Below are 14,286 nucleotides of genomic sequence, written 5' to 3'. Positions count from 1 at the left end.
TACTTGGCACTGGGGGGAGAAGTAATATGGGTGACTCTTTTCTCCTTGCATCCTTCAATGTGTCTTTTCTTCTGGTTATACTAAAACTAGGCACTCTGGTGTCTCACCTGGCTTCTTAGCTCTTGACAAGTTAGTTGGGTGTGTGAATCGTTGTTCACGTTGGTGTGTCTGTGGGGAGAGGATCGCTGGAGGTTCTTATCTACTTTCTTGTGAAAAGGGGTAAATGGTTTAGGCAAAGAAAATAATTGCCAATTATTATAATAATATTATCGGAGTTATAAGAGGGTTAGATATTTATTGAGTAGGTACCTTCCAAATCACAGCCAATAACACCAGTGTTTTTTTCTTTTAAGTGTTATCGCACATTCTCTGAACAATAAGAAGGCAGTTGGCAAAAGAAAGAGCAAACAGTCTGCATTCAAAAGATTTGAGTTCACATCTTCTTATTGCCTTTTACTAGCACTGAGGCCTCAGGTAAGCCATTCCATCTTGAAAAGCTAATTTAGCCTGTAATAATTGAGAGATTATAATAAATTGAAATGTATTTTTCAGACACATCATGCTGAGTACTTATACCTAGGGGTAGGAATTATCCCATTTCAGAGATAAATTGGCACAACCTAAATATTTCCTTTGTACCATCCAGATTCCATGTGAAAACACTTCCTAAATTGCAAAACAGTCCAGTGATCGGTTATTATGTGTGATTCTTTATCATGATTCTCAAACCACAGTGTGTGAACTTTTGGGGTCATGAAGCCACCAAGTAGATCTGAATGCATTTGATTTGCACATAAATTTTACATTATAACAAATACCTTATTGTTTTTCATTTTATTTTTTGTGGTGCAGGAGGTCAAACTCAGGACCTTGTGCATGCTAGGCAAGCACTCCATCAGGGACCTATATCTGTATTCCAAGTACTTTAAAACAATTTTTTTAAAAAGTGGACAGATACTACGGAGTAAAATGCTAATTTTACATTCATAAGATAAAAACAAAACTTCAGAGAAATAGCTCTTAATTTTCTCATTAAAATGTGATTATGTTATTATATAAGAGGGTTCTAGCAAGATTAATGTCATATACACAAGTAAGAAGCATGCTGAGTTGACTCTCTATCACATTGTGGATACTTAACCAAAGTTAGCTTCCTTACTGCTTTCATTAGTAGGACTGGGACATTTGAACAGATTGATTGTCCCAGATAGTTCAAGGGCATTCTTTATTTTGAAAATGGTACTGAAAGTAGTTTTGGTTTTCACTTATTAAATCTACATATGCAAGTATAGTTTCTCCAGCCCTTGCCTATAGAAAAAACAATAAGGACATTTTAACCATAAAAATTCAGACTTAATTAACATTGTCTCTATGGATGGAGGTCCTCAGGCTTCTGAAATTCACCATTCATTACTTTCTACTAATAAACATCATCTTTTGTTCTTCACCTTATTTTTTTCACCTCATATGTTGCACTCTGGAAGTCAGTAATTACTAATAATGTCAAACATCTTTTTTTAATGTTTACTAGACATTTGAGAAAATTGTTTATTTATATATTTTGTCCACTTTTCAGATAGACCATTTGTTTTCTTATTGGTATGTGGTTCTCCATGTATTTGGAAAGCAAATCTTCTATTAGTTACACACATTACAGATACTATATTCCTAGTTTTTGCTTTTTATTTTCATTTTACTGTGTGTGAGTGTTTCCTACAGAGAGTTTTAGAATGTGCATGCACTCAAATTTGACTTTAAATTTTCCTTTCTGGCATGTCCTTTTTGTGCCTTATATAAGAAATGGCTTTGCCTCAATATGATGAGAAGTCTTGCATTTTCTTCAACAGTATCACTATCCCTTTTGCAGGTACTTACTCTAACTAAATATGTACTTTGTGTGTGATATGATATAAAGATTCAATATTATAATTTCTCATACATTTGTCTGAACACTTTTTATAACTGATCATCCTTTCCTTGTGATTTATAATGGCACTTTGATCAGATACCATGTTTTATCTGTTTCCATACTCTATTAGCTAATTTTTCTCTGTGGCACTATTATATTAATTATTATAATTACACACATAATAAATTAATTACATATACTACATATATAATAAGTTCATTATATATATTTAATATGAAGGATAGTTATCTTGTTAGAATAGTGCTTCCTAATAAACATTTTAAACTTATTATGCAGATTTTAGGATCATCCTGTTAATTTCTGTGGAAAGCCCTTTGAAATTTTGCTTGGAGTTTATGGACTAATTTGGCAAAACTGCCATCTTCATTTTATTGAATTCTTCTATTCAAAATATCATACATATCCCCAATTAATGAGGTATTTTAAGTCTATCATTAAAGTTGTAATGCTCTTTAAAGCATTGCATGTTTTTATTACATATTCTAAGAACTTTGTAGTTTGTTATTATTAGAAATTATACTATTTTATTCAATGTTTTTCCCTTTGGATTATTACGGAAATAAAGAAATGTGGTTTTAGCGTATGTTAATCTTACATTTAGAATCATTGTTAATTATTATTTCTAATATTTCGTGTATTATTTTTGATACCATACATAGAGAATCATATTACTATAATATTGTATTGGCATAAAAATCAATAAATCAATGGAACAAAGAATTAAAAACTGGACCAAATCATATATGAACAACTGATTTTTGACAAAAGGTGCAAAGATCAATGAGTGGAGAAAGAATATAATTAGGAGAAAACGTATCCATGTGAAAAACAGGAACTTTGAATCAGACTTGCACCATATACAAAATGACTCAAAAGAGGTCGTAGATGTGAGTACCAAAAAGGCCAAACTATAAAATACCTAGAGGAAAACAGGAAAAAGTCTTCTGATCTTGTTTGGAAAAAATTTCCTGGACATGACACCAAAAAAATGTTCCATGAAAGAGCAAATTAATAAATTGGATTTTGTTTACTGTATATATACATCAAAATTTTCACATTGTATGCTTGAAATAAATGCACTGTGTTGTGTGTTAGTTTGCTTAAACAACTCTTTTAAAAGTCACAGAATGCATCTTGTTCTCTAAGATTTCCAGATGCATTGTACCACTGCTGAAGATGTCTTTCCCAGTAGTAGTGACCATCTTGCTTAGGAAGTTAAGACTTGTTCTTCACCCAAATCTCCTTTACTGTACTGCAGACATTTTACTCTCCCTTTCAGATGATAGTAATCTCTAGCTAAGGTGGAGCATACCTGTGATCCCAGTGAATAGGAAGGGTGAGGCAGGAGGATTGCAAGTTTGAGGCCAACCTTAGCAACTTAGTGAGACCCTGTCTCAAAATAAAACATAAAAAGGGCTGGGGATGTAGCTCAGTAGTAGAACCCAGGGGTCCAATTCCCAGTACCTAAGAGAGAGAGAGAGAGATAGAGAGAGGAGATGCAGAGACCGAGACAGAGAAAGGGAGGTATTAACCACTCTCCTTGTTTATTTTGAATGTAAAACAACTTTTGGTGGTATAACTTTATGTGTTTTGGGTTTCTTATAGGCTGACCCGAAAGTTGGGAGATGGAGAGTAAATATAGAGAAATGCTGTTACTAACAGGCCTGGATAACATCACTGATGAGGAACTGGATAGGTTTAAGTTCTTCCTTCCAGATGAATTCAAGATTGCCAAGAGCAAACTACAGACCGCAAATAGGACAGAGTTAGCCGACTTGCTGATTCAAAGTGCTGGTGTGGTGTCAGCAGTGATGAAGACCATACGTGTCTTCCAGAAGCTGAATTATATGCATGTGGCAAAAAGTCTTCAGGAAGAGAAGGCAAAAGGTACATGGCATACCCTACATCAGCATCAGAGGGAGAAGACCCCAGGGCACGTTGGGATCTGTTTACCAACTCAGCTGTCCATTTGACCCCTTTTACTGTGAATTGCTAGAAATGCATTTTAGACATTCTACAGACGCAGCCCAGCAGGACTCTGCCCCCCTGGTTCCAGCCTCAGGGCTGCCACTCACCGTTTCCTCATCTCCTCTTTGTATGTCTTTGCCTCCACTCCATTTGCAGTGACCGTGCACACAGGGTGGATAGCATTAGTGCTCCAAACTCCATCACACCGTCTGGAATGCTCTCACACTTTACTGAAGAAAATTGGAGCACTGGCAAGTCATAAACTGGGGTATCAGGCACCTGTGCCTCTCCTCCCAGACACCTCTTCTCCCCTAGGCCAGCCTGCCAGGGTCCGAGACTGCCTGTCTTTCTTCAAGAAAGACCCTATCCTTTTAGTTCAGGGATTCTGTCTCCTCTTTATCTCTAATGACAAGATAAATTTCTCAGGGCACAGTGGTTTATTTTATTCAATAAACTATTGATCAGTGTCCAAGAAATATCTCCTTTTTGTTTAAGCTCCTGATTGTTGCTTAAGAACAACTGATACATCCTGGCTTTATTGACAGAATGACTTAAAAAAAAAAAAGTCCAACAAAAGAGCATTTTACCCAAGGACACCCCAAAATGAGAAACTCTAAATGCTGTAATTTTAGAATTCTAATATATTGTTTGTGCGTATAATACGAACAAGGTAGTTTCTGAAACGTAATTTCTATGAAGGCTAAATGAGGACATTTAAGTGATGATATAAATGTACAGATATGAACTGTTACCTAAGCACTTTAAAAAAAGGACTGGTTGTGTGGCCACGCCTTCTATTTTCCTTCGATTGCTGAAATTAGGAAGTGTACTTCTTAAATAAGGACACCAGGTGGCAGTAACAGCACATAGTTGCTCCATGTAACCAACTGCCCTGCATTTTGAGTGTGGGCAAACATAGCCTGTATGTTTCCATCCCCTCCCCACCCGACTCCAGTGAAGAATTCATTCTTGTCTGGCATGGTGGCACATACCTGTAATCCACCTACTTGGGAGGCTGAAGAAGGAGGATTCAATTTTGAGGCCACCCTGGGCAGCTTAGTGAGACCCTCAGGAACTTTGACTCTGTCTCAAAAATAATAAAAAGGGCTAAGGATTTAGGTTAGATGTACAGCACCTCCCTCCTCCAAACCCTCAGAACCCTTTGGCTAAGGTAACATCAAATTTCTCTAACTGCATTCTGTATTCCATTTTGTGTTCTAATGATCCTGAGGTTTGATTACCACAATTAGCTAAAAATGATTCATATTGGGACCAGGCTAGAAATTCAGGAGTGACTGGCAGCTCTGGATGTTGTATGAGAAATCAGTTAATTTCCTTTATAAGTCAAAATTCTATCTTTGGTTGTCTTTAGGCCTACTTTAAATGTACCAAATTTATTGTACCCCCATGTTGCCTCTATTATGATTGGGAATCAGAGGTTTTTTTTTGTTGGTATTTTTTACTTTTTCTTTGTAAGTCTCATTCTTTTTTGAGTGTTCTTTTTTGAGTGTTCTTTGTTGAATGTTCTGCCTAAGGTCTGCATGCTTCTGCTTATGACTTGGAAGGGAGGGGATATTTGAAGGATTATTATTTTATGTGTTGGGGGGAAGTACTGGGGATTGAACCCAGGAACACTCTGCTATCCCCAGTCCTTTTTGTTTTTAATTTTGAAACAAGGTCTTGCTAAGTTGCTGAGGCTGACCTCAAATTTGTGATCCTCCAGCCTCAGCCTCCTGAGTAGCTGGGATTACAGGTGTGCACCACTGTACCTGACTTGCCAAAAGAATCTTTAATGACTCCAAGTCAATAATTAGTAGATAGAGAGGTTTTGTGGGAAGAAAGACAAAGATTAAAAGGATACTTAAGCATGATAAAAGGAAGTTGAGAGAACGTGATCAAAGTCTGTGAAATTCATATAAGATTAAAATAGAAGGTTGAAAATGGTAAATCAAATAGATGAAAATGTGAACCTGATTATTAAGGAATATGAGATGGATAGTGGGCAGATATACTCTTCCACAAACATTTCCTTGGTCCCACTATGTATGAGATAAAAGATGGCTGATGTGATAGGGCAGGAGGACATGCTGAGCCCTCAACCTCCCTGAGTCTTTTCTCTCCTATATTGTCCACTTTGAAAGGGGGACTTTCATCTGTGTACCTCTCTGAAACCAGTTTCATGGAACTCACTTACCATTGGAAGGTCAGTTCCACTTCTGGAGCAGAGCTCCCTCTGTAATCTCCCTGTCAGAGGGTCAGGTTCTTTCTGCTGTTTGAAATGTAGTGACAGAGAATCTACTGCAACAGAGGACAGTTCGTTCTGCTCTTAGCACTCATCATTAAACCATTCTTCTTTCTCATAAAATCAAAGTGATCTTGTTACTTCAGCCTAGAGCTGCTCAAGTTCTGTCAGAAACACCATCCGGTAATTTCTCATGCCCTCTTCTGTCTGAGAGTGCCTCAAATAATTGAACATAACCATATTGATATATGGTTATTTTAAAACCAGAGTCCAAAGTTGCCTGAGTAAAATATAACCTTACCCTAGACCTGGGGCACCCAAGCCAGACCCTATGTCTGCATTATGGTGACACTGTGAGGAGCTAGCATGCCATTCTCCTGTCCATCCATTCACCCTTTCACTAATATTGGTTGAATTTCTGGTAGGCACCAAGAACCCTTCTGGATCTGGTGATAAAGCAGAGAATAAAAAGTAAATGAGAAGTTTGGTTGTGCTATTATTTATGATGTTGCTGAATTCCCACACATTTCTGAGTGCCTTAAAATTTTTTTCCTGTTTTTGATTTCTGGTTTTAGGCTATCATGATTAGGAAAGAGTCTCACTATAATTTTAATCTTCTTATCTTTAAGACTTGTTTTGTGGCCTCAGGTGATCACTCCTGGAGAAAGTTCTACATACATTTGAGAAGAATGTGTGAATTATGTTGTTGGATGGAATATTCTTTATGTCTTTTAGATCCATTTCCTCCATAGATTAAGTTCAATGTTTTCTTATTTACTTGCTGTCTATGTAATATGTCCATCGTTGAAAGAGGATATTGAAGTCTCCCACTGTTATCATATTGAAGTCAGTTTTTTCCCTTTACATAATTACACACACACACACACACACACACACACACACACACACACACACCAGAGAAGATAGATATACATACATATATAGTATATGTATATCTATATGTACCATCTTGATACATGGAGAAATAAATATATATGCCTAGATGGTCAGTTCTGCTGTTTTTCTGCTTGAAATCTATATTCGGGCAGATCCACAGGCTGGGTTCTGAGGCTGAGAAAGTGGGGAAAGTTGTTGTGGTTGCTTTTGGGTCACTCTGACTGGGAAGGTCAGAAGCCGTGCTCCACAGATATATGAGGTCTCGGTCTTGCTTCCCTGCCTGGGCCCAGGCAGAACTTCAGATTGTGCTTCAAAGCTAGGTGGCATTACTTCTCAACCATTAGGACTGAAGAGGCCAAATGTTCTCCTCTGCAGATGTGCAGGGATATGGGCTTGCCTTTCAACCTGGAGAAGCAGACAGGCTGTTAGGTGGGGTCAGTTGCTCCACAGCTTGTGTCTGGCAAGGCCAGATACTCCCCTTCAGAGGTCTCTGTGTCTCAGAGGCTTGTGTCTCAGTCTGGTGAAGCATTATGCTGAGGTCTGAGGTTGGATGGGGTGAGGCAGCTCTAGGTGTTTCCCTCTGCAGATGTGCATAGACATGCCCTTACCTATCAGTGTGGGGAAGGCTTAGCCAGAGGACCATGGCTGGGTGGGAGGCTGGTTAGGGAATTGAAAACCCACAGACCAGCTGGGCACTGTGGTGTACACCTCTAATCCCTGCCACTCAGGAGGCAAGGCAGGAAGACCATTAAGTTCCAGGCCAGAATGGGCAACTTTTTGAGACCCCCATCTCAAAGTAAAAAAAAAAACATAAAAAGGATTGGGGATGTAGTTCAGTGAGAAAGCACCCCTGGGTTCAATCCCCAGCACCTCAACCAAAAAAACAAAACAAAATAAAAACCCAAAAGACCTATTGACCATACTTCCTGCAGAACAATGCTGTTGGATTCTGTCTCTGGTTTGGAGCCCCCATTGTCCAGAATGTAGATCCCCCAAGATCCATGTATCCATCACTGTGATACCCACCCGCTTCTTTCTTTCTAACTGGGCCCCAGGAGGTCTATCACTGCCAATGCCTCCAGTGTTCCTTAAGACATAAGTGAGTCTCCTGCAAAGCATCCCAGGGTGATGGGGAATCAAATGCTCACCACACCTCTCTTTTCTCATTGTAGAACCTGTGGGTCTAGGGGAATTGTCTCTGAGTGGTGCTGGGCCAGTGTTGGGGAGGGGTGGCATGTAACAGTGAAACCATTCCTTTTCCTCCTGGAGGAGCTTTTCTCTGCTCTATGGTCCTAGAATGTGTCTTGGCTGCACTCTGGGGTGGTTGCAAATGCCATGTTGTCCATGAAGTGGGCTTCTGTGAGGCGGTTGGATCTGGGAAGCTCTTGTTCTGCCCTCCTGCTGGTGTCATTCTTCTCATTTGTTCTTGAGAGGTAATGATATTTACATTTCTCAGCCAACCTTTGTCCCTGTCTTCTGGTTATGTGTCCTTTTTTTTTTCTTCTCCTAAATAGTTGATGATAAGTACAAGGGAAATAAAAAGACAAAGGGAGCAAGCCTCACAAAAAGGAAAAGTCAAACTGAAATGAGTCCTGTGGTCTCTGCAGTCAGCAGAAAGGATGCCATCCAGCCCCGTGTGCCACCAGCAGCCTCTCCTCATGTTAAGGTAGGATGCAGTGAGCAGAGTGACCTTCATCCTTATGAGAGCATCCTCAAGTCGCTGTCCCTGTCCTTCCCCACATGAGGACCTCTGTTCTTTATCTCACAGCTTGCAATTAAAGAAAGGAAGACTATCATATGAAAATTGTGCTTCATTTACAAAAAGAAAACTGAACTCAAAATACTTATTGAGCTCCTAATCTCTAACATGCTCTGGACATTTTAGCACAGTGTATCAGAAGAAAACTCAGACGGTCATTTTCAGGAAGTATATTTTAGAGTGCTTTCAGTGTTCATGTCCATGAGTAGTAAAAGAAATAGAGAGGGGACAATTTCAAGTTCAGTGCATTCATGACAAAGGTCTCAGCCCATCCCACAGAGCACTCAGGAGCTGAGGATGCCCCTAGGGTTGTCACCATCTAGATGGGGTGGGGAAACAGCATGTATGCCTGCAGTGACACCAAGGCGAAGTGGCTCTCTTAGCTGAGAGAGTAAGACTTGTGGAGTGTCAGCCTCTGTAAGATTGGTTGCCTTAGTCCTGAGGACTAAGCTGAGAGCCATAGCTGATAGCCCCACCACAGAGTCCACAGACAGTTATGTATGATTACAATACACCAGTGAAAGCCAGATGAAATTAAAAAAAATTCAATTTCTGGCATATTCAAGACAAAGAAAGTGCTTAAAGGAAAAAAAAAAATCCTTCAAATGTGCAATTTCACTTCCTGTGGTGTAGGTATCATGCAGTTTTACAGTTGTGTGAGCTACAGAAATTAATCATATGTTTTCCATTCTCTTTGTGTAGAGCAGCCACTTCCTCTGGGCTTGGCCTAGAAACTTCTGAAGTTTTCAGGGAAACCATAGGCAGACATAAGTGGTGAATTTCACAAATTGGTCATGAAAATATGCATTATTTAGTCTGGAAGACCTAACTAAAGATAACTGGACCAAAGATGAGAAATTTTGTAGTGGGCCTCAGGCAAGCTGATGTTTTCCTGCACTGGTCCAAATTGAGTCTATGAGTATGTCCCTCAGTCCCCTTTTGGACTCATGCCAGGTCCCATCAGAGATCTAATTCAGAAACATTAGCACTTGGTCTTACATGCCTTCCCCCCTCCACCTTTTCCTGCATTTTCCTTTGACTTTGGAGAGCAAATTACTTTTTAAAAGTAACATTTGCTTCTAAAACAGACACAAAACCTCTCACATCTCTGTTAATTTCAAAAAACATAGAGATGAAAATAAAATTACTTAAAATCTTGTCATCTAGAGAGACCCATATTTGATGTTGGCAAATATGTCTGCGGCATGTTAGTACTATTTAATTGTTGATTTAGCCAACAAGAAACACATTGTACATTCTTTTTCAGACCTTGTCCTTTATTAAGTCAATTGTATCCATTTATCATATTTCTCTAGCATTTTTAATATTTGCATAGTAATCTATTTTATGACTAAACATTCTTATTTAATCAAATTCCTTTTTATGGCATTTATTTTTATTTTTTAAAATGCATTGTGATTGTTTATTATTTACAGGGCAATAAATAATAAGATACCCAAAGATCACATTCTCTTCAGTATTACTGCTTTTCTGAAATGCTTAAGGTTTTAGTATAGTAAAAATAAACAACACTGTGCAGTCCTGTGCCACTTCACAACAGGGACATGTTCTGAGAGACATGTCTTTCTTTAGTTAATTTTATCATTGTTTGAACACCACGAAGTGTACTTACACAAAAATAGATGGTATGTGCCAGTCTTTTTTGTTTTATTTTTATTTTAAGTGATTTCAAAATTTTATAATTAAAAAAACAATAAAAATTTTAATGTAAACTGTAATGTATCATTCAGTATTTCTAGGGGTTAATCATACAGGTAGACTTGATTCTTTAATTAGCCTTTAATTTATTTGTAGGATCTGTGCCCTAGGTCTCTCTCTTTATTCACATTTAATTTAATGTGTACTTTTATTCTGCCCAGGACTATCCCTAGGAATTTGGGGAGACTTGTCAGGTCACTGAGCTCTGTCACCTTCATATTAGAGTAAAATGAGTATTCAGGACCCTATTGGATAGAGCACAAGGGTACCTTATGCCCTAATGTAATCAATAGAAGAAGACAAGATCAGATTTACTCTTTTGTCTTGGCAATTCTGCAGAAACCTGATGCACTCTTCACTCCCAGTGGGTGAAAAAGCAGAGGATTCAGATTCAGGCAATCTATCTCCAAAGCTTGTTACACTGGCCCATTGTACACAGGACTTGAAATCTTTCTTTTGTATTCTCTTTCCTATCCAGATAATTCTAAGTTCAGTTTTCTTCCTAGCCGCCCCCTCTCTCATTTCCTTTGGTTGCACCTCTCTTGGGCTGGCTTCCTAAGGTTTAACACTGAGGCCCCTCTTTCACCTCCTCTTTATTCACGGCTCATGTTTTTCTTCTGTGATCTTTAGCCTAAGCAGAAGCAGGTGGTGGCCCAGCCAGAATCTGTCAGAAAAGAAGAGTTGCAGAAAAGCCACATAACAGTCATGGTGCTGAAAGCAATGAAGCCCTTTGAGTTTGATACCCAGGATGGAAGAAAGGAAGAGATGTTTCATGCTACTGTGGCCACGGAGAAGGAATTCTTTTTTGTAAAAGTTTTTAATACGCAGCTAAAAGATAAATTCACCCCAAAGAGAATAATTAACATATCAAATTATTATTGGTGTGGTGGTTTTCTGGAGGTGAATAGTGCCTCACTTGTATTTGATGCTGAATCTGACCAAGAGATCAATGTACCAAAGCATATTATCAGGAAAGCTGGTAAAACACCAAAGATAAATAAGCTTCAGACTCAACCTCTTGGAACAATAGTGAATGGGGTGTTTGTAATTCAGAAGGTAAGTTCCTATGTATAGTTTGATATAATTGATTAGAAAGAATAAGGTATTCTCCACTCTGAGCTTTAAATAGACTTTAGAAACTATTCAATTCCATGTTTTCTCTATCAACAGAAATCTAAACAAATAGACCCCAAAGTACTAAACAGTTGCAGAGTTAAAATGCAATCCCCTCCCCCAAATATTTTTATTCTCAAGAGGCCATCACAATCCCGTTTCAACTTCTTTTTATCTTCTTAGCTTCTGGAAAATGGCTACAATAATTTTTACCTTTTGTGATATTTTTCTGCTTTATATGTACCATTGGTATTTTAAGTGATGATTTTATTAATGCAAAATAAGCCATTGAGCAATAAACTGAATTAACTAACCTGGAAGACCCATAAGTAGGGCAGGATTAAAGAATCCTGACCAAATGAAGAAAATACAAAAAAAGAAAAAGAAAAAAGTGTGCAGAGACATATTGAAGTGAGAAATCGTGAAGTATTGTGTGCCAAGCCTCAGGGAACTCATCTGTGTGGCCACTTTTTCTGGTGTAGGACAGGACCTGACCAAACAGCGAGGGAAGCTATGACCTGGCATCCAGGGGCCAACCTCTGCTGTCCTGGGTGAGCTGCAGAGGAGCTGATAGGAGGAATCTGTCCTGGACAATTTAAGCATGAAATGACCTCAGATAGGAAACCCATGTTCTTTCTTTCAGTTTTGAGCTTTCAGTCTGGTCAACCATCCACTACTATATTCTCATTGAGCCCATAAAATTAAATCTCAAATACTATCAGTCTCCTGAGTGACTGATCAACATCATATTTCCTTTTGATCTAGACTTCATGGTGGATGATTTCTTGTCCTTGTCCTTGGTTTCTTACTCTGAATTAGACGTTTTTACTAGGTCCTGCATCATTGGCTCATACCTTTCCTGGATTTGTTACTAAAAATGAGTCTTCTACAACACCAGGATCTTCCTTTCCCCTTACTGTCCTGGCTACTGGCCTTGGAGCTGCCCCAACTTTCCACTCATAAGTTTTTCCTCTGTGATTCATCCTTGGCCTCCCAAAGGAAGAGGACTTTGGACTAGAAAAACGGGTGCAGAGGCAACGTGCTTCATTGAGTCATGTCTGCCTCCTTTGTCTGAACTTTTTAGCATGTTAGATATAAACTCACTAATTTTGAAGGTGGAATTTTCCCATATATTTCTTTCTGCCAGAACCTTCTGGTTGTCTGATATCTAATTAATGTGGCATCCCTTAATCAGCTTATCACACTGGGTGTTGGTTTTCTTTTTACAGAAAACAGAAAAAAAGGATCATGTACTATTTGACATCAGTGACAAAACAGGGAACATGGAAGTATTGGTGCTCACAAAACAGAACCAAATAAACTGCGAGGAAGGAGATAAGCTTAAACTTACATTCTTTGAGCTGTCAAAAAGTGGAAAAAAGTTACAGCTGAAATTTGGAGTTCATAGCTTCTTTACGGTAGGAACTACTTTGAGGAAAGTTAATGGAATGGGTTGAACAGGGTATGATGTGGATATTTAGCCTATCTATATCTCATGGAACTGAGGAGCCTCCCTTCTAGAAAATACACATCCTAGACACAATTTAAAAGTCTTGGGGGACCCGGGTTGTGGCTCAGTGGTAGAGCGCTTGCCTCGCGTGCGTTCGCGTGCGTGAGGCACCGGGTTCGATTCTCTGCACCACATATGCATAGATGAATAAAATAAAGGTCCATCAACAACTAAAAAAGTAAAAATTAACAATTAAAAAGTCATGGGCTTCTCAAGGAAGAGACACCATGGTTCCACAGAGGCCCACACAGAGTTCCTTGATAACACTGTGAGTCAAATGCAGACAGCTTGCCCACAGTTGTACAAATCATCCTGGCAAATGTAGATGAAAGAAGACACAGACAATAAATACCTTGAAGGCAGATGTCCGAGTCAGTCCCACCATCCCTGCATTCTCCAGCTGAGTCAGTGTCATGTCTCTACTCCTGTTGTGTCATCACAACCTCATCCCCATCCTACGGCCTCCACTTTGCTCTCTTCTCCGGGGCTCAGTATCATTTGCACTGACTGCTGTCTCTCTTTGTAAGGGATGGACTGAAGCCTTGACAAAACGGAATGCATGCCCTTGTTAAGGAGAATGTAGATCTCAGAATAGGTACACAGCAGGAGGGCAGTCCAGGAATGGATAATGCATTAGGAGGGAGGGAAGGAGAAAGTTACCTATAGGAGGACTTAGTCACTGTGAAGAGAAGAGAGGTAACCGATCACTGCATCTCAATCTATTTAATTTTTCTCCACCCAGGTTATTAAGGCAAAAAAATAAAAATAAATGAAAGGATCAATTGAACTCACTTTGTCTAAGCAACATTGAATTGAAGAATCCCTGATACACACTTTGACCTGCTTGTGATTATGAGCTACCTGGGAACGCCAGTTCACAGGCTCCTTCCTACATCAAATTAGTCAGGATGTGATGATTGCTGGATAAACAACTCCAAAATATCAACATGTCATCATAATAAAAGATTTTCTCATTAGTTAGAGTCCTGGTTTGGTTTGGGGAAGGGATAGGATTCTGCTATGTACATATATTCAAGGATATTGCTATTCAATAAATATCTGTTGAATGAATAAAATTATTAATAAGAATTTTTACTACCTATAGTTGTATAAGTCAATATGGATTTTATATATATATGAACTAAATA

General features: G+C 38.8%; 1 protein-coding gene across 9 annotated transcripts in view; it reads left to right on the top strand.

Moving 5' to 3' along the window:
* AIM2 (absent in melanoma 2) overlaps positions 1-14,286 on the top strand; it is a 66,201-nt gene extending 51,915 nt beyond the window's left edge. For 8 of the 9 annotated variants that reach the window (XM_079111997.1, XM_079111994.1, XM_079111992.1 and 5 more), the window contains 6 exons: positions 354-474; positions 3,536-3,817; positions 8,552-8,703; positions 11,146-11,571; positions 12,858-13,046; positions 13,881-14,285. In XM_079111997.1, coding sequence (XP_078968123.1) covers positions 3,556-3,817; positions 8,552-8,703; positions 11,146-11,571; positions 12,858-13,046; positions 13,881-13,901 — 1,050 coding nt within the window. In that variant the 5' untranslated portion in view covers positions 354-474; positions 3,536-3,555 and the 3' untranslated portion in view covers positions 13,902-14,285. Of the gene's footprint in view, positions 1-353; positions 475-2,589; positions 2,818-3,535; positions 3,818-8,551; positions 8,704-11,145; positions 11,572-12,857; positions 13,047-13,880 lie in introns of those variants that run through there. The other variant, XM_079111998.1, reaches the window with a different exon arrangement.

The sequence above is a fragment of the Sciurus vulgaris genome (genome assembly GCF_902686455.1).
Source record: "Sciurus vulgaris genome assembly, chromosome: 1".
NCBI classification, from domain to species: Eukaryota; Metazoa; Chordata; class Mammalia; order Rodentia; family Sciuridae; genus Sciurus; species Sciurus vulgaris.
The sequence above is the reverse complement of the archived record's forward strand: the minus strand, read 5'-3'. Positions and strand labels throughout refer to the sequence as shown.